Source organism: Colletotrichum abscissum (genome assembly GCF_030869225.1).
Source record: "Colletotrichum abscissum strain IMI 504890 chromosome Unknown Scaffold_26.1, whole genome shotgun sequence".
NCBI lineage: Eukaryota > Fungi > Ascomycota > Sordariomycetes > Glomerellales > Glomerellaceae > Colletotrichum > Colletotrichum abscissum.
In genome coordinates this window covers 655,623-674,786 of record NW_026850165.1, presented here as the reverse complement: position 1 = coordinate 674,786, position 19,164 = coordinate 655,623, and the positions used below count along the sequence as shown (strand labels likewise).

The following is a 19,164-nucleotide window of genomic DNA, read 5'->3' as shown; positions in this document are numbered from 1 at the left end:
TTCTCGTGTTGCCTTAGTCGAAAGGTATCAACACCGGCCGAACCATCACCTTACTCCAAAGCACTCACTCTATCCCGCAACTCGAACTCATCTCGCTCACCATACATCATGAACCACGAGCGATACGAAGAACGCCTAAACCTCGTCAAGAGCGTCATCCACAGCTACGGCCTCGAAGTAAGAAACCCCCCTCCCTCCTACCTTTCATCACCCACCTCTATCTAACACCCCCTCAAGCCCGTCGACATCACCCCCATAGACTACGATGAAACAGCACCCTTCGCCTACAACAACTACATCTACAAAATCACTCTCTCCGCGCCCCTCACACCATCCTCCATCCCTCATGAACGCCGCCGCCCGTACACCCAGCCTCCCCCTGGGCAAGGCACTTCTACCGTGGTGATGCGCATCGCGAACCCGAAAGCAGAAGGCGTAGTCCAAGACAACCGCGTTGAGAACGAGGTCGCGGCGGTTCACCTCGCGCGAGAGGGTTTGGGGTCGTATAAGCCTGAGATCGCGGGGCTCGTGCCGGCGTTGTATGATTGGAGACCCTATCGTCCTTCCGATATCACGGGGACGGAGGCGGGGGTGCCGGGCGATGGTGGCAGCAGCAGTTACGGGTGGAGTCTGATGGAGTTCAAGAGGGGCGTGCCTCTCGATACCGTCTTCCGCGACATGAACGACGGAGAGAAGGGCGATGTGCTGGGCCAGATTGCGGATTTGGTCACGGGGATCCAGAGGGTTTCCTTGCCGAAGAGTGTGAAGTCCCACGGGGGGCTGTCGATCGACGAAGCGGGAAGAATCGTGGGTGGTGCGATGACGACGGTTAAAGGCGGACCTTGGGAGCGATATAGCGATTTCTGGAAGGCGAGGTTGGCAATCCGGCTGGAGGATGCGGATGCGAGTCCGGCACTGGATGGGTGGAGGCCGAATGGTGTGCGGGAGCGTGTTGATCGGTTCTTGGAGTCTGGGCTGGAGAGGTATCTTGATGGGTCTGGGGTTGATGTTGGGAAGTTAGCTCTCATTCACGGGGATCTTAGTAAGTTATATACTGCCCCTCTCAAGTCTGGCCTCGTCGTCAAGCCGATCCAGCTTACTGACATTCCTCTACCAGCTACGAACAATACCCTCTACGATACGACCACCAAGAAACTCACCTCCATCCTCGACTTCGACTTCGCCTTCGTCTCCCACCCCTGTCACGAATTCTTCACGTCGCTAGGCGACGTCGGCGGCAACACGGGCGGCGGCACGGGGCGGGATCCGGATCTCAGCGGGGGTCTGCTCGGTAAAGCGATGTTGACGGGCGACTTTGACGGGATCAGGGGGAGTCTACCGCAAGAGGCGTTAGGACAGCTCACGACGGCTCGAGCGTGGGATAATGCGTTGAGGGAGAGAGGTGCGGTGCGGCCTAGTGAGATTAGGGGCATGGCTGCGCTGGATGGGTTGAGGAGGCTGGAGGCGCTGGCGTGTCCTTTTGCTTTGGAGCATCCTGTCATGTTGAGGCGGAAGACGAGGGAAGAGATTGAGGGGATGAGGGCGGTTGCAGAGAGGGAGCTTGTTAGGTGTCTTGAGGGGTTTGGGTATTAGTTGATCGTCTGGCGGCCTAGTGTCTTTGGAGATCAGGGAAGATGTAGATCTGATGAACATGGCTCCCTTCATCAGAGTTAAGTAACCAAGTTTGTGGCTCGCACGTTTCCTCGGGTATTCCACAGCCATTTTCCTTAGACGCCTAGACTGGCAACCATGGTACGGGAAACCCGTGATGAAGTCTTGCCATTGCCATTACTATGATATAATAGAACTGTTTTGGTGGTGAAATTAATGGAACTATGAATCATTTGGGCATAACGTGGCTTTCTCGAAATATCCCAAAGGGTTCTGGATAGCAAGGACCGAACCCTGAAGTCTACCTATATACGATCATCATGGCTTCGTGCCTGAGAGCCATTGCGCCCTCTCCCATCTGTGGTCCGCAACTTTCGAGGCTTAGAAACTTGCTCAACCTTGGATGACCGGGTTCTCCAGCATCGTGGAATCCTCAGCCCTGCGATTCTTTAGCTTTTCAAAAGCCATGGATCTGTATCTCCGGAAAGAACCTGTACGGGCTACGCCCAGTTCATAGAGTGTATAAGACTCCTCTTCTTCTCCGATGCCAGTCTTCATCCCTCCAAGGCCTCGCAGTAATCATCATACTCGTAGTTCATACATCATACTACCCAGTCTTCCATTCACCCCCTACTTCTCAAGGCCTTCGAAGTCAACAACCCAAGAAATCACCACCTATCAAGACAAGCAACCACCACCGCTACAATGCAGCTCAAGGACCTCCTTCCTGCCGGATTACTCCTTAACAACCTCTTCGATAAGGTGGAGAAGGCTGAAGAGCACGCAGACGGCCGCATCACCACCACCAACACCAAGCAGGTAGAACTCGGCGATGTTATGTTCTTCCACGACGACCTGGATGACCTCAAGCGTCTACTCGCCACTGCCGGCTCAGATTCAGTCACAATTAAGAAGCTTCCCAAGACGAATGTTATCATCGTCAAGCGGACTACGAGTAGTGGTGATAGTACCAATGACGCTGTTGACGTTGTGGCAACACCTACTATGTTATCCACCTCACCTACCGCCACCGCCTCTACTTCACAATCCTCGCCAGCCACTGTTTCCGAAGCATCTGACTTCTCAAAAGAGCTGAGAATACCAGTCGAAATAGAGGCACCCAAGTCATCTACAACATCCTCCTCGGAAGACATGGAGACCTTACGCGAAGAGGAAGAAGCCGCCAAGTCGGACCCCAGCGGCAACGGCGCCACTAGCGACTACGATGTCGACCCTGAAACCCAGCCCACCCGGATTTCACCCAGAGACACCAAATACAAGACTCCTGGCGTGTTCCCCTGGAGAAACAGGCTCTGTCGCTGCGTTTCCATCGGCGCCATCTTTGGAAACAAGGACGACCGTCCAGCCAAGTCCGACGAGCCGCTGCCGCCGTACGAGGAGGGCGTTTCCATCTTCAACTGGGGCAACGGCGTCTGCAAATGCGTTCCTATGGATGATGCCTTTGGCGACCATACTATGGCGGCGTTGGGTTTGGCAATTGAGACTATGGACTAGAGGCTTTGAGCCGTGGGTTCTGAGTACTAGAGTTGCAGAGATTGTTGGATATGGTTGATACCCGTTGGAAGTGGCCGGTTTGGAGGAAGATGTGAGGAATCATCAGAGATAATATGGAGTCGCGGGCAACTTCTCAAGATTGTCGACATGGAGAGTAGAGTTGTAAAGCCTCTGCTTAACCTTCGTGGAAAGCCAGAATACACATACCATCCTCAGAGGTTAGCAACTGAAGGTACAACACACCATTTACTGTCTTCTTCAGCTATTATTGCAAAGTGACATGCCAACTCTGCGAACACGATTGAAATCAATTATGAGGGATGATGTCGTCTTACTTCTCATTCTGTTCACGTAGACGAGCCCGAAGCTCATACGATGAATGCATGATCGAGAGCCCCCAGCTAGCAAATTGCAAGCACTGTGTGAATTAGCCTGTGGAAGCTATCGATGTCGCTCGCTATCACAAGCGAGCGGGCCTGCATAACTTTCCAGGGAAGCAGTGACCAGACATGGGAACGTTGCAGACCCCATCTACTTGCATTAGTCCGCTTTAGCTCGCCGACAACGGACGACCCATGCAGAATGCCCCTCTACCCCTCCAACCCCTCTGTAATAATGGACGTGGTGGGCGAGAGAAACAGGCTGTGAATCCAAGTGCCGGACCCATGACGGGTTCGCCCGGAGAAGGTTGGCCCAGAGAGTCTGTTTAGTGAACATGTTTCCTTTGACGACAGTCGAATGAGCCGCGGATCATGACAATGTTATGCTACACGGTAACGTTCCAGTCAAGCATTCTTCCAGAAGCGTCATAAACACACTAACGTCTATATACATTCATCGCATCCAACATATCGTCGTCAGGGTCAAGCATTCTCTATGATACAAGGTAGATGGGGTTTGAAATGGGGCACGATGGCCCCGGATAACCCCCCACCAGCCGTCTCTAGACAAACGCGTCAGACCGTCGAGTCGTCGTATCCCGGACCTGCGTTTTGGTTCATTGGTGGTATCATGTGAGAGAGATTACGCTTGTTGTCCCTTGATCTGGACCTTCACCTTCATGCCATCGACAGGCTTAGCGGTAACCAAGTGAGTCTATAGAGGGGGAATGTCAGTACAAGTAGCTCGTCTCATGGCAAGGGCAATGGGGTTTTACTCACAGAGAACATGACAGACTTCGTCTTGTAGAAACCCTTCTCGTCAAGCTGGGGCTGTCCCTTCTCATCCAGGTCCAGCTCGCCCTGCCCGACCTTGACAAACTCAAAGTATCTCGCGATGCAGGCCAGGATGATGCGCACTTCCAAGTTGGCGAGCTCGGATCCGGTGCACCGACGAGGTCCTCTCTCGTAGGGTCTGAAGCAGCTGTCCGGGATCTTGGCGCCCTCCTCGCCGAGCCAGCGCTCGGGCATGAAGTCGTCCTTGGTCTCGCCAAAGATCTTGGGGTGGCGTTGGATGATGTAGGCTCTGGGGGTCACGCAGAGGTCGTCGACGACCAGCTTTTGTCCGTCGGGGAGGGTCAGGGTCGTTCCGGATCCTTGGGGCGCGACGCGGGCTGTTGTTCCGGGAGGGTGCAGGCGCAGGGCTTCCTTGATGACTGCGTCGGTGTCTGCGCGGCCGTTAGCTAGCTGTTCCGAGGGTAGAGATGATGTGGAGAGGTCTTGAACTTACAAGGCAGGCGGGCCAGAAGCTTTCCAGCTTCGGGGCCCTTGAGTTGCTCAATGACAGACTTGGGGCTCTGATCCGGGCCAAAGACCTCGTCGAGCTCATCCTTCAGATCCTTGGCAGATTGAGGCCGTCTGTGAAGCTCGTAGAAGCACCATTGCAGGAGAATACTCGTCGTGTCGTGGCCGGCAAAGAGGAAACCGCGGAGAGTGTCGCTGGTCTGTTGGAGGATCTCGGGGGTCAGAACGTCAATGCCTTGTAAACTGAGGGTGGCGACACTGCGGGATGTGGTGTCGGCACCGGCCAGGAGCTCCTTGTGCTGCTTCTTGATCTCTTCCTTGAGGATGCCGTCGAGCTTCTTGTCCAGACGTCTGATGGTGCGTTCGTTCTCGGTGAAATATTCGCGCATCCAGTTCTTGCCGGGGATACGCTTGTTGAAGGCTTGCGATAGGGCGCGATATGTAAGTAACACCTCGCTTTGCTTGCCCTCGATTTGAGCGTTCAGATCCATATCAAAAGTGACAATGCCTGGCATTACCAATGAGTACAAACTCCAGATTACGTAGGTGTCTTTTCAAACTCACCGATAACATCGAAGGCCAGGTTTGTGGTGTACTCGTCAATAGTAAACTCTTCGCCAGTGGCAGCCTTCTGCTCCATAAGCTCGATAAAGGTCTCCGACTTATCCAAGATGACCTTCACTAGACCGAGAAGATGCGATGGGGCAAAGCCGGGAAGAATTCTCTTTCGCAGTCCCTTCCATTCCTCACCCTAAAGTGCAAGCGTCTTGTCAGTCTCACGATCCTACCTAACTACAGCAGCACCATGCGATGGACTTACATCCGTCGTTACGAGAGATCGTGCGCCGACCAGAGGGGCCAGATGTTGGATGGCGGGGTGCTTCGGCACGCTAGTACTGTACTGCTTCGAGGGCTTGGTGACCTGTTCGGCAACCTCGTTGTCGAGGATGAAAAGAATAAGGAACTTTTCGATCGGTCGCCAGTCCACCAGCAAAACGGGAGGGAATCCAAGCTTCTCGGCCTGTTCGTAGAGAATCTCATCTACATAGTCGCAAAGCATTAGCACGCCGTACGATTTGTGTCTCGTTTCCCGAAAAGCCGCAACGTGATGCAATTGCAACGCCGACAGGACCTCCCCGTTACTGATTTCCGAGATTGAAACGTACCAAAAGCCCTTCTAGGATCACCCAGACCGGCGGACTTCTCAATCCACGGCCAATGACCCCTCACTGGGTCGGCCTCTTCAGGCTGCGGGAAGTGAGAGTACTGCTTGATGTCGATACCCGGTGTGGTCTTCGTCCGTCTGAAGTAGTATACCACGGCAACGGGGATCGCGGCCAACACGAGAAGCTTCCATTGAAGGAGGACACTGAGCTTCTCAAAGTTCTGTGACGTGACAAAGCTGAGGAGAGCCATCTTTGCGATCGCGTGGGGGTTGAGGGGTGAAGCCGCCTCAACTAGCCTCTAGATCGTGAGAAGGAACACCGAAGCGTAGTTTTCCAAACAGAAAAAATACAAAACCACCGAGACTTTTCAGACTTTCGCTCGCGCGAAGATGTGCGCCATTTTCACGAGGGCTGGGAACGGCCGGTATATATTGCTGACCACCCTTGTAAACCTATTTTTTTTCTTGCTTGTACGGAGTATGGTAGGCCATCAGTACACCATGACGGAATGTCGCAATGGGGATCCGCAGATCCTCCCTCTTCAGCAAATCTTCAGCACTCAAGACGGCCCGCGAGACTACATGTACTGCGTAGTGTGGCATCCGGAGGACGGGGTGGATTGGAGGGGTGCGCGGAACAGCCCATCACCGTCCACTGGGGGAAGGTCGAGCTATTTCATGCTGCCCGCCCCTAGCTAATTACGGTTAATTGAGCGTAATGCCAAGACTGAAAACTCTTCGTACATGATGCACCTCCTCGAATCAGATCCAGTTTATCTAATCTGATGCATCTTATCTGATCCGATGGTGGGGGAGCCGACACTACCTCCGAGGCTATCTCGTTTTTGTGAAAGGTGTTGTCACTCTGTGTATGTAGCTAACAAAGGCACCCAGCGGAATCCCGTATCCCACCGGGTAGCAAGTGGGTGACAGCCTGGATGGGGTCAAGACAGTGAGGAGTAATATCTAGCCAGGGATCATCTCAGTTTCTTGCCAATCAACGTTTTTGTCTCTCCGTATTCTTGGAGAAAAACTGGAGATCTTTGGTCTTTTGCGTGATTCAATCCACTTCGTTTCCCCCAAGGGATATTTGCCCGTGAAGTGGGCGAAACTGAATGTTCATAAGCTTGGACTCTCTTCCATTGTTCTGAACCAGCGACAAGAACTCGATTTGCAAGCATGATGGAGGTGATTGGCCCTCGTTGCGAAACAAGACGATAAACCCGCAGAACGGTGCTCCAACATCATATCTTGTGAGTTGCAGGACCAGGTCGAGTAAGTGTTGAACGAGAAGCTCACGAGAAGGCATTAGACGCAGTGGGCGCCTACATCAGTGACTGAATGGTGGGGTAGATGGGCAGCGGCCAAAGTCAATGCCGCCCATGTTCGTCACAATTAACCTCTCCCTTGTTGACACACTGTGCCGCAACTTTGGCCGAGGCCGAACTGCGACTTCGCCGTCTGCCTGCGTCATGTGTGCCGGCTTGCCGGACGATAAGCCCTAGTCGAATGAGCCCGACCAAGATGGGCAAAGCAGATCAGCGTTCGTCCCGCTAGCTTGGCAAGGCTTAGCACTGTAGGCTTGCAGCTAAAGCTGAAAGTGTCCTGAAACCATTCCCGAATAGTAGCATTTCTCGAGGTTATCCAGCTTCCCGGCCTTGAGCTCGAGAATACAACCTTTTACAGCTAGTCTTGACAGCTCCTAGACCGTTGACTCTTGCGTCGTGATCCAATCAACTCTGAGAATAACAATAGCAAGTCAAGTTGTCACCTTGGACATCAAATCTGACGTCAAATTGAAGGAGAGATCTTCCTCGAAAGTGCCGAAACCATTTGGAAGACAGCATCCTTTTTTAACCATAAGCTCAATGAGAAAGTTGTATAAATTCGACATACCTCCATTGACCATCATGTAGTCATTCTCACAGTATCACCTTCTGCAGTAGTACACAAGCAACTATTTCGCCACACCTCTCTTACCTACGCTTCCTCACCTTTGATTACTCAACATGCGGACATCTATCCACTCAATGCTACTTGGCTCATGCCTAGCAATGCTACCTTTGTCTGCCGTAGCTGCACCAACACCGGATCCCGAAGCTCAGAAACTCGCTGATCCAACATATGGCCCCATCCCGGGACAGTCGACCCTCTTTAGCGACTACAAGGGCAAGGCACCTCCATTCCCCGGGAATATCACTGCCCCAATCCTCCCTACAGCATCGGGAGATCCGGGCCCGGACGACCAAGTCTGGCAAAATCTTTTGGCAGCCGAGTGGGCCATCTTCAGCTTCTACCAACAAGGCGTTGAAGCCTTCAACACTTCCTCCTTCGTCGCTGCTGGCTTCCCGAACACAACTTATGATCGCATCACGGAGATTCGTAATAATGAGGCTGGACATCTGCGCATCTTCCAGAACCAGATCTCCAACACTAGTGTCAAGCCAGGATCATGCAAATACGAGTACCCATTTGTGGACGCCACGAGCTTCTTGGCGTTGACAACCTATCTCGAAGTCGCTAGCATGGCCTTCTTGACTGGTCTGGTCCAGGAACCTAAGAGCGAAGCTGCGCGCGGCGCCATGGTGGCTATTGCGACAGTAGAGTCGAGGCATGAGACATGGTCGTTGCTGGATGTCTGGGGGGCTAACCCATTCTCTGGACCGAGCGATACCGTGTTCTCCTACGCCAACGAGATTCTCGATCTTACAAAGGCCTTTATTGTGCCGGGAAGTTGTCCGTCAGCAAATCCGGAGTATCCCAGCCCGAATCAGCACCTGCCGGCTATGTCGGCCGCGACTAGGACGAAGTCTATTGCTCCAGGGTCCGAAGTTTCGTTCAACTTCACCAACGCGGCTGATCAGCCCAAATTTGTCGATGGACAGAGCTATTACGCGGTTTTCTTCCACGGCGTAGGGAACACCAGTGTATCGGTTGATGTATCCGAATGGGCAGCTGGCGATTTCGTTAACGTGACAATTCCAGCCGAATTCGAAACCAAGGGAATCATTATTGCGGTGCTGGCAGATTGTCCGGGGGCTCCTGAGTTGGATACGGTCGTGGCTGGACCTAGTATCTTACTGCAGCAACCGGCTCCTATCGGTTTGCTTCTGGCATGAGATGATTTAGATGCTGTTGGCCTGCACAGCGCGAACTCCGATGGTGTATAAGGCGCCTTAGCATAGAAAACGTAGCTAGGTTCATGCGAAATCCCGAAACCCTTATTGTCATCATGACGCACCCACCATAGTCACCCCCTGCTTGAAGTCGATCTAGTTGATGTAGAAAGCTTCGACTGACTTAACAGGACCAAAAGACTATGTCATGGCTTGTCTGAAGTGATTTCATGTGGATTGACAGTTGTCCCCGTCTCCACCATAGCTGCAATTCCGATTCGCCTATCCACCATCAAACTTGGATTGCGGAAGCGCTCCCCAAGCCCACAGAACCAGCGGGTTTCAATCTCGCTTCGTTCGGTCTATTAGTCTAGTTGGTTAGGACGTCGGATTCTGATTCTCAGAACCTTCCGTAGGCCCAGGTTCGAATCCTGGATGGACCTCATTTACTTTTGTCTCTGGTGATAGTTGTCTACCCTCAGTGTTGATGTTGTTTTTGACCCTCGTATGCGTGTTGATTGTGCCTCGATAGCATGCCAGAATGACGCCTCTTACGGATACGAACTCTTGCCTAGATAGACCCTTTGCTTCAATGAAAGAAATGCAGCGAGTCTTCAATTCGTTCTGAAGAGTGACTGTCCTACTTTTGAGTCGTAAAGTGATGAGCTTGCTGCACTCAAGTTGTGGTTTCTGGCGGTGTGGCGACCTACCAGGTGGTTGGTACTTGGTAGGTGACTTGATCAAAGTCAAACCTCGAATACAGGGGCTAACCTAGTTAGGCCAAGCGCCGTCCGTCTTCATAAGTATGATGGAAGCAGGTTCATCTGATTCAGCGTACATGTCGCATTTCTTCACCAAACAAAACTTGCCTCCCTTTAGAGCAGATATCTTGTCCATAACGTCGCAATCTGTTTCGTGTGTCATTTGAGTAGTTTGCCTATCGCCTTTTCAATCTGCAAAGATGTCTCGTCTCAAATGGACTCTGGATACCTTACCGCGAGAGCTCTTAGTCAACATCTGCGAGATTCTATACTATGACGATCGCGCTCCAAGTCTCGCCTCGTTCTCTGCAGTCAACAAGACATGCCGTGACGCTGCCATAGGCATCTTGGTTCGCAACATCGATTTTATCATTGACGATGACGAGTCTCCAGGCGCCTGGCACAGCCTGCACCTCAATACCCTGAGTTGCGAACTAATGCTTCGCAAAAACGATCTCTTGTCTCAAGTGCGCCAGATCTCCATCTGGGGCGAGCCACCGACACCCGGAAAGGACTATGCGAACGGCACTTACTTGACAGAGAACCGTTACGATTCACGTCAGTCCGGGTGGAAACAAGGTCGCATGTTTGCCGCCGAGGTGGCTGAAGACGACGCAAGAAAGATGGACGACTGCAACCTAGTGGGTACGCGTAACTATTGGGAAGGATATGCCAACTGCCAGTGGACCTACGATAGTAGTTCGGCCTGGTCACCAATTGCCAGGCTCATCAAAGAACTGTCGAATCTGAGTGACATCCTCTTCACATGTCCTACTCAATTCCCTCCCTCACTGTTCGCCACCTTGAAACAATACCACCCTAGATGCAGAATTCATCTCCCCACTTTCAACCTACTCTCTCTACGGGATTCACGTCCTGACGAATACGAACTTGACCTTGTGCATTCTCCGAACCTTTACAGCATCGACTGCTCGCATTTTCATATTTATCCAGCTGTGAACCAGCTCAATACGACCGTGATGCGGATGCTTACTAGGACGGCACCAGGGCTACAGGAAGTGCGCGTCGCATACGACTCTACTCAGGACGCCCCCTATGAGCTACATGAGATCTCCTGGAGCGGCGCGAAGGGTTTAGATTCATGCTTTCCACAACACCGCAAGTCATTGCGAACTTTCCACTTAACATGGGATCCGCAGTTGTCAGACTACAGCCTCCTTTGCAAATGGGGTCGCTTCATTGACTTTGACGCTCTACGAATCCTCAGACTGCCAGAACCTCTGGGCCCACAGGGGCTCGAACTCTTGGACACGTACTCATTTCCATTCCTCAAGAACCTGGTTTTGAACATCTTCAACTTGTCTTCTATGAACGACCCGGGATACGAGCGAGAAAGACTGATCACGCAGTTTATCGATCGACGCACGAAGCTCTGGACGCTGGAGGTGATTGGCTGGAATAGTTTTCATTTCGGGAAATTGTTCAGCCCGTCTTGTAGCTTCGCGTTGCGAACTTTGGATTTGCAGAGCAACCGGTATACTACAGACCCATTTAACGCGCAGGCCATTGCTCTCATCGCACAGCGCTGGCCCTTAATCGAGGACCTAGCCATAAGGGTGCGGCGCTCCAAGGGAGATGAAGAAGAGATGGCTAGTTACGTGGCTCTCGGTAAATTGCGACGACTCCGAAAGTTATCTCTACGTCTCATGCCTATGCAACGAGGCTGGCAGTTTCCGCAGAACCGTAGGACACTATCTCTACCAGCGACTGCGGCGCCTGGGGAAGTTAACGGAGATGCTACTGTGGACAGATTGAACCCAAACTATCGAGAAGAGTACCGGGACCTACTCATCAACGTTGCGATGGATGAGACGCTGGCTTGTGCAATCTTCCACGCCATCTCAACAGAGGGAGGAACTTTCCAGCATCAGAACTTGGAAAAGCTGGAGTTGCGGGTTGACGATTGGTCGTGGGCGGAACAGCTGCAGGGGAAAGGGCAAGAAGTCAGAGCTTTCTGCAGCATCCTTGGTCGACCTTGGGATGTTCGACGCGACCAAAGGTTCAATCATAGATCGGAGGTGTCTGCCCTATTGGTTGGGGACAAGTTTAACACCTGGAGAGCTACAGCTGGCATGGTACCTGGCTTGGTGGAAGGCCTATTGCACGAGGTGTTCCGCGAAATCTGGCCGCGAGCTGAAGGCAGCGGACCGGAAGCGAGGCATTCATGGCAGACGGATTGGAAGAGCTTCCCGCTTTCTGCCTATGGCCACAGATCGTAGCCTAGCTCGGAGATTGAAGAGCGAACTTGATGACTTCAGAAGTTAAGCATAACAACCTCTCGAGTTTTGTGCGTCGAAGTACTTGGATAAGTAGTTAAAAGTTTAATGTATCCGATCAGTGATGTAAGTCGCGGCTGGGCATAAAAATCTATGTAGAGATTGACACTATTGTACACGGAATACCCGTCAGATGTCAACCGTGGTGGCGCGGTTGTGATAGACGAGAGAGAAGAACTCATGGCAACCAGGACCTCGAGAATACGGAACTTATGTATCAGTCTTAGTGATTCGATCAATAACGAAGTCATCCGCTTCACTCACTATGCGAATGTCCAGCATAAGGTGAAATCAGGCCTCTGTACGTGGATATGACGGCTCAAACTAATTCCCCATGTTGCCGAGATATCCGTATTCTTCGATGGATGGACTGGCATGAAAACATGAGTCGGAAACCCCAGGAATCTGGAATCCCCCATTTTGCAGAGCCTGGGCTGCTCCAAAACTTCAAGGCCCGCATAGTCCACAAAGCACTGAATGAAAGCTAGTGCTGGCCTGGGGGTTTTATCTAAGCAGATTGTTGATATCGGACTCGCTGTTCTTCTACTATCTCATGTACTCCGCCCACCTCGAACCATTCTGTCAAATGTCAACCATGCCATTGGCTGCCAGGCTACCAGGCCGAAGTGTTCAACTGCCTAACTCGTGATGTGGTTTGAATTCCAGCCTCCGCGCCGAACGATTCGATCCATCACTTCTCATTGAAACCTCCTACTGAAGAGTTGCCATCCTGGTCATGATTTGCACCAATTTTCTCGACCAGAAGGAATTCTGGCGATGAGATCTAAAACAGATTCGTGTGACAAGAGGCGCTGCTTTTGTAGGAAAGAGAATCCATTGAGGTTCTGATCGGCGTTCGTTTGCTGGCCCAATTCAAATTCAAATTAGGAACGAGGACGGCAGCTTGGCAAAGCCCGCTACACCGACGCAAAACGGACGCGCAATCCATTCCCGGGGAGCGCGCTCGCACGCCGATACGCGGGTGGGTTGCGACCGGCCGGCCCTCTTCGTTGTCGTGGCATGCACTGAGAAGGCGGGTCAGACATGGGTGCGAACGCGAGCATGAATGAGGCTGCATCGGTTTTTGGTCTGTGTACTAATAGTAGATGCCCCGAAGTGTCAATCCGCAGTGTCCAGGTATTGGGAACCCACTAGTCGTACGTGCTCTGCGATAATGATGGGTGCGATCGATCACTGGATTATAGACAACCGCTACAAGGACGTGATCTGGCATCCTTTGTCATCAGGCCTTGCCCATAATCTGGAATTACTGACCATCGGCAATGCACAAATGATAGCTACCTACTTGGTTCGGACTCAGGCAGCGGACCGTTGTAGCCGAAAACGAAGCAAATGTGGAAAGAGCGAGCATTACAGCCATGAACTGACTCGGGGCCCGCCCGCTTTGGCCCACGGTTTGATGAAGGCTTAATATAATTAAGTTAATGAGACTACAATATGATGAAGATCTTCTGCCTCAATCAAAATCAAAAGAGGCTTAGAATCAGTGTACTGAACGTGTCGTGGTATTTCTTGATTCACAAATCCGAGATCTTTCTTCCCTTTTTGCAGCATTCGAATTCTAACGACACAGTTCCTGCTAGTCCAAGGCCCGCCGAACCTCAAAATGAAGTACCTCACCGCCGTCATCGTCGCCCTTGCCACGTCTTCCAACGCCGCTGTCTGCAATTACGGATGGGGCAAGCCGGCGGGATCAAAATGCCCTGGAGCCTACGTAAGTTCAAGATCCTCAAGTCGATCTTTGGGAGGCAGCACTAATAATGACTTGCAGCCTAACACATACTGCGTAAGATTTTTGAAGCCTTGACCTTGTCCTTTGCTCACCACATCCACACAGTGTCAAGAGGGTGAAAACATCAAAACATCTAGCAACTTTCCAATTCCCCGAACTTGTTCGTATCCTGAAAACGGACGTCCAGTTCTACAATCGTGCCTTGGTGGAAGAGGTGTAAGTTATCTTTAACTTGCTCGTGTGATGGAGCCAAAGCTGACAATTATGGTCTAGTTCGTCGAATGTGTAGGTCATTGGTTCGCTGCAAATTCCAACTTGGTTGCATTCTAACGTATTTAGTGTCCTTAAATTACTCAACTCAGAAGATTCACTAGGAGCGAGGCAATGACATATATCCTCTCAATGACCAGAAGCCCAAGCCTACCTACTGAAGTTAGTCTCAGAGGATTAGCAATATCGGCTAGAGCAGCAAGCGGGACTATGAGGTTCACAAGCGTTTTCCCATGAGATATCCCTGTTTTATGTAGTCCGAGTGGTGACGGTCGAGAGCAACAGTGGTAAAGAGCAGAAAGAATCACCGTATACATCCGCATATATATACATATATACCCGTACATACAAATGAATAAGCTCCAGGGAAGTCTCATGCATGGGAATGCCGTCGTTATACAACTCCAGCTGGAAGAATACGGGAAACTTCTAAATGGCGTAAATCATTATCAATGAATGCAACACCTTCGCTATGATGGCTTTTGTCCGTACACGACATGACTGTAAATGACGTCAATAACATTCACAGATTGCTGATGATCTGATACGTACACTGGCCAGTATGCATGAATCGCCGTGTTGCTCAAATCCTTTCGAACTTCGGCAAGGAAGACATCAACGCTCTCTCTTGACCATCCGAGAACCCGAGTAAATAGCCCAACACTGAGACCCTCCAGCCCCATCATCACATTTTCGTGGTTCCATGAACCTAGCCACATTATCAGTATCAAAAAAGGTTCATAACTAAATAGCAAGTTGAAAACGCGATGCAGTACGAAAAGCTAGTTTCCAGACGGGCTGAAATACAGAGAGTCTGCTTCACTTACCAAGTTCCTTGTGCCTTGGGTGCTTAGCCCATCTGTTTGTCGGCCATTTGAAGACGACCTCCTTCACATTCACGAATCCCGCCTCTCGAAGTTGTCGCTTATAATGTGTGGCTCCACCAAATGGCGTCCCCCGCTCCCCCGTCCCTTGGAAAAGAAACTGGTTCCATTGATACAGTGCCGACTCTTTTGTTAGTGTGCCATCATCAGACATGGCTTGCGCTCCGTCGGCACACTCGAACCAGCCTCCCGGATTCAGATTTGCGAATGACTGCCGGAACAACTTGGGGAAGTCTCGAATACCACCCGTGTTCATTCGGCTGTAAACGAAATCAAACTTTTGCGAAAATGTCCAAGGTTCGTCTTCAATATCATCAATTTGGAAGTAGACGTTAGGCGGAACGTATGAAGGTTGCACCGGGCTCAAGTCCACGCCAATGATAGTCGAGCTGGGGTTCTCGTCGGCAAAGTCAATCGCCCAGATTCCTGTCCCTGTACCGACATCCAAAACCCGTTGCGGTGGCCGCTCTTTACTCAACGGAGATAAATGTAGCTTATCGCCGAGGGTGAGTAGACATAGATTGTGCTGGAGGTCTAGGCGGTCGAGTTCGAGGTCGTCGTTAGGAAATAGATAGGCACCATCCTTGTAGGCGTGATATGTGCGGCCATTCTCCTCTCGGTAACGGAGTATGCTGCTGCGCAGAGACATTGTGGAAGGTTGCACCTCAGCGCCCAGGGACGAGTCAAGGTCCGAATCCTCGCCGTCGGACTCGAGCTCGCTTTCCTCATCAACGGATGTTGTCATGGAGATGTCGTCTGGTATTTCGTCAGCCTCCAGAGACGTTGAAGGCTGCGGTGCCGCTGGAGCCGACATCGTTGAAGGGTGGCACGATAGACGATCAGCGGACTAAATCTTCGAGGATGGCGAACCTTACTGGAAATTCGGGGTAGACAAATGCGACGAAAGCTAAAGAATGAAGGTTGCAAGGATTTTTATCAAGCGTAAGAGCCTGTTGTGGCGAAAGTGTTTCTTTTTCTCCTATGACATGAGGTCGAATGAACTCCGCAACGGAGGCGGGAGAACCGATGGAAAGGCGGAAATCGTGGAGACTTCGGAGGAATGTCCGTTCCTGTGGCCCAACGGCGAACCAACACGCTTTTGATATCTGACAGGACAACTCGCACCAACAACGAGAGGAAATGCGGAGATCTGATTGGCCGTGAAAGACCCCTGGTAGGCAAACAGCCATCCTGCATATTGAAACGAGGGGTCCAGCCCACGCCCGGCGACTCAAAGATCCCTTTGCTTTCGCGTTGGCTCTGAGTACATGAATCGGGCTGTGGTTGCTTGATTGTTGGATGTTGTTAGGTAACTAAGACAGAGCGTTGGATGCTGGTGGACGCCGGCGGACGCTATACGGAAGCTGTTGGAGCATTGCGGAATGGCGCCGAGCGCAACACGCGCCGGGTTCGGGTAAGATCGTCCTGCGGGAGAGCGGCGTGGAAGGCGGATTGGGAAAACGTAATGTGTAACCCCTCTTTTTGTGCACCGGGGCCTCATGAGAAAATTGGCTCACGGATCCGACCATTTGGTAAGATGGAGTATCAGATGCTTGCGTCAGAGAAACATCGACCGGGTTGTCGGACACTCGTTCACTACATGTAGTGACTTGGGTCGTCGTACCGATCTCCCGTGCGTATTGTTGCGCTGATAGTAATAGCCCTATTTGTGGACCGTCGTCAGAACTTGAAGCCTCTATTCGTAGTTTCATAGGATTCGAAGGAAGAAGAAAGGACAGTGATCTGAGGTCTTCGAGCTCCTCAACACAGTACCTAAGATAGTCATTGCACTGGCAGTAAGTCAGTCTGGTCGCATTCATTTGCGTTGGCCAGAAATTCTCACTTGGATAACACTACTTCAAAGTCAGGGGAACACCGAGAGCTATTTCTCAGATCTCAGTCATCTCACTCACTTTCTGACCCTCCCAAGCGGTGAGAACTAAGAGGACATTAAAAAGAGTCTTCCTGTTGTTTTGGATGTCTCTCGTTCCAAGGAACGCTCTCGCTGATACATCGATGAGCTATGATACGCCAATCCCATGGTTTTCGCCACCAAAGTCACCCCAACTCCTCAATCGGCTCACCAATGCTGCAAGGAGCAAGTGGCCGATGATATCTTTACGTCAACAACTTACTATCATGCCATCGGTTTTCTTCCGGTGACAAACCGATAGCTTGTGATAAGCCTGTAGTCCTTGCTACGGAACTCTCGCTTGACACCCTCCATAAGCACTCTGGCTTGGTCGTGCGAGTAGTTCAGTACTCTCGTGAACAAGGCCGGAGTGTGAGAGTCGACAGACATCTGCATATGGACAAGTTCGCAGCGACCAAGCTCCTTCAATGCCGGGTCTTTCGCCCATGGACCGATGGGTATCTGTAAATAGCGTGAGCACGTCTCCTAGGGTATAGGCTTAGCTGTTAACTGAAAACACTTACTCTGTAAACAAGTTCCTGGACATCCTCGAAGCCGGCATCAATCATCCACTGTTTGTGGTATCTCGCCACGTTGATTTGCTTCCCGTACATTTTGCTTGCCTCGTCTAGCTTGGTCACCCACTCCTTCGTCCAGGGCGCTCTCTCATAGCTATCGTCGTCGCTGAAGATCCATGCATCGTACTCTTGCATTTCAACCCATCCGCCTGGCTTCAAGCCACCCATGACACGGTCGTAAAATCTTGCCCAATCAGAGGACGTTCCGCTGAGCGCGCGGCCGTGAATATAGTCGAAGTGCTCCTCCTCACGGTATGTCCACTCATCCTCGTAATCATCGACATGGAATTTGCAGTTCGTGGGAACCCATTCCGGTTGAATGGGCGAGAGATCGACACCGTATACGTCAGCCGTGGGAAATTCATCTGCCATCTCTATGGCCCATATTCCCGTTCCTGTACCGAGATCGAGGATCCTCATACCAGAGGCCGCCGGATCCTCTGGTGTGGGGAGTGGCGCGGTGTAAAGCTGGCCTCCGAGGAGGAGACGCCAGATGTGGTGCTGCAGGTCGAGTCGTTCTTGCTCTTGATCGTCATTGGGAAGCACGTATTGCCCCTCGCGGTAGGCGTGGTATCGCCGCCCGTTCTCGTACTGATAGTGGAAGATGGAGGATGCTATGGAGGCCGTGTAAGCACTGCCAGCATCGGAGCCGTAGGCCGAGTCATGATCCTCGCCAGGGTTTGTAATATCGGTCTGTAATACGGGGGCACAAGGTAACGTTAGTGCACATGGCCTTGCCTCAAGTCCCAAGGGAGTCTCCAAAGGGAGAAGGACCCTGGCGGTGATAAGCTTACGTCGACTTGGAGCGGCGTCAAGGTCTGATCTGCCGCCGGATTAAGCAAATACTGGATACTGGTCGGTGCTACGGCACGGGGAGGTGTCGTCGCTCCCGTACTGCTAGTCAAAGGGGTTGGTGTTTGGACTGGACCGGCACTAGAGGGGGTCCCGGTGGCCGGTCCCGAGTCCGCGGTACTGGAACCGCCGGTAGTTGACGGACGCGACGTCATTGGAAAAGGGAGCGCGTGATCGGCAGGCCGTCTGCCGTCAGCCGTCTGTTCCCGGTGGGAGAAGTGCAAAGAGAGACGGGAGTTTTGAAAACAACGGTTTCGCTTTTCCCCTGGACAATTTGACTCTGTTCGAGAAACAGACGAGGGCCAAACTTCAAGTGTCCCCCTTGGAATGGAGAAGCGGTAAAGTAAAATGTCACCCCACGGTAGGAAATGATGGATGAATGCGGATCGCCCGGGAACCCAGCTGAAGAATAATTCTGGGAAAAGCCTTGCACATAAAGCCCCCTCCATCATCACGCCAATGAGCTGCCGGGGTCGTCCCCTATTCCGCTTCGAGCGCTACGTCCGTGCCGCCCCCGTACGTTACGACCCCTTCCTCTCAGCTGCCAAACCCACCATGGTATCCGCTCCCGATCGCCATCGCCATGTTCGGTAAGGCTTGTGAGCACGTTGTGAGCTTCATGGCAGTTTGATGAGCCAATAGCTGAAGAGTTTTGCGAGACAAGGAGCTCCACCTTCATATCGACTCTAAGATATCACCTCATGTATCCGAACTCCGCACATCGCTTAAGTATGAGACTGACTTAGTGGCCTTGATTTAGTCTCTCTT

General features: G+C 51.8%; 8 protein-coding genes across 8 annotated transcripts; 5 read left to right on the top strand and 3 right to left on the bottom strand.

Moving 5' to 3' along the window:
* Positions 1-108: 108 nt before the first annotated feature.
* CABS01_10415 (phosphotransferase enzyme family protein) lies at positions 109-1,593 on the top strand (the record flags this gene model as incomplete). The annotated part of the gene is made up of 3 exons (XM_060543771.1): positions 109-177; positions 238-1,042; positions 1,118-1,593. 3 exons carry the CDS (start codon positions 109-111, stop codon positions 1,591-1,593), a joined length of 1,350 nt encoding a protein of 449 aa, XP_060399453.1.
* A 723-nt stretch (positions 1,594-2,316) lies between these two features.
* CABS01_10414 (uncharacterized protein) lies at positions 2,317-3,126 on the top strand (the record flags this gene model as incomplete). The annotated part of the gene is made up of 1 exon (XM_060543770.1): positions 2,317-3,126. The coding sequence occupies one exon, from the start codon at positions 2,317-2,319 to the stop codon at positions 3,124-3,126; it is 810 nt and encodes a 269-aa protein (XP_060399452.1).
* A 1,023-nt stretch (positions 3,127-4,149) lies between these two features.
* CABS01_10413 (cytochrome P450 52A11) lies at positions 4,150-6,224 on the bottom strand (the record flags this gene model as incomplete). The annotated part of the gene is made up of 6 exons (XM_060543769.1): positions 4,150-4,221; positions 4,287-4,732; positions 4,795-5,316; positions 5,373-5,559; positions 5,629-5,849; positions 5,975-6,224. The coding sequence occupies 6 exons, from the start codon at positions 6,222-6,224 to the stop codon at positions 4,150-4,152; spliced, it is 1,698 nt and encodes a 565-aa protein (XP_060399451.1).
* A 1,779-nt stretch (positions 6,225-8,003) lies between these two features.
* Positions 8,004-9,092, top strand: CABS01_10412 (uncharacterized protein; the record flags this gene model as incomplete). Its single annotated transcript, XM_060543768.1, has 1 exon — positions 8,004-9,092. The coding sequence occupies one exon, from the start codon at positions 8,004-8,006 to the stop codon at positions 9,090-9,092; it is 1,089 nt and encodes a 362-aa protein (XP_060399450.1).
* A 958-nt stretch (positions 9,093-10,050) lies between these two features.
* Positions 10,051-12,090, top strand: CABS01_10411 (uncharacterized protein; the record flags this gene model as incomplete). Its single annotated transcript, XM_060543767.1, has 1 exon — positions 10,051-12,090. One exon carries the CDS (start codon positions 10,051-10,053, stop codon positions 12,088-12,090), a length of 2,040 nt encoding a protein of 679 aa, XP_060399449.1.
* Positions 12,091-13,774: 1,684 nt separating this feature from the next.
* Positions 13,775-14,189, top strand: CABS01_10410 (uncharacterized protein; the record flags this gene model as incomplete). Its single annotated transcript, XM_060543766.1, has 4 exons — positions 13,775-13,882; positions 13,940-13,954; positions 14,013-14,116; positions 14,174-14,189. The coding sequence occupies 4 exons, from the start codon at positions 13,775-13,777 to the stop codon at positions 14,187-14,189; spliced, it is 243 nt and encodes an 80-aa protein (XP_060399448.1).
* A 451-nt stretch (positions 14,190-14,640) lies between these two features.
* On the bottom strand, positions 14,641-15,868 carry CABS01_10409 (methyltransferase; the record flags this gene model as incomplete). The annotated part of the gene is made up of 3 exons (XM_060543765.1): positions 14,641-14,671; positions 14,723-14,879; positions 14,998-15,868. The coding sequence occupies 3 exons, from the start codon at positions 15,866-15,868 to the stop codon at positions 14,641-14,643; spliced, it is 1,059 nt and encodes a 352-aa protein (XP_060399447.1).
* Positions 15,869-17,191: 1,323 nt separating this feature from the next.
* Positions 17,192-18,551, bottom strand: CABS01_10408 (methyltransferase; the record flags this gene model as incomplete). The annotated part of the gene is made up of 3 exons (XM_060543764.1): positions 17,192-17,428; positions 17,491-18,237; positions 18,339-18,551. The coding sequence occupies 3 exons, from the start codon at positions 18,549-18,551 to the stop codon at positions 17,192-17,194; spliced, it is 1,197 nt and encodes a 398-aa protein (XP_060399446.1).
* Between the last annotated feature and the right edge of the window lie 613 nt (positions 18,552-19,164).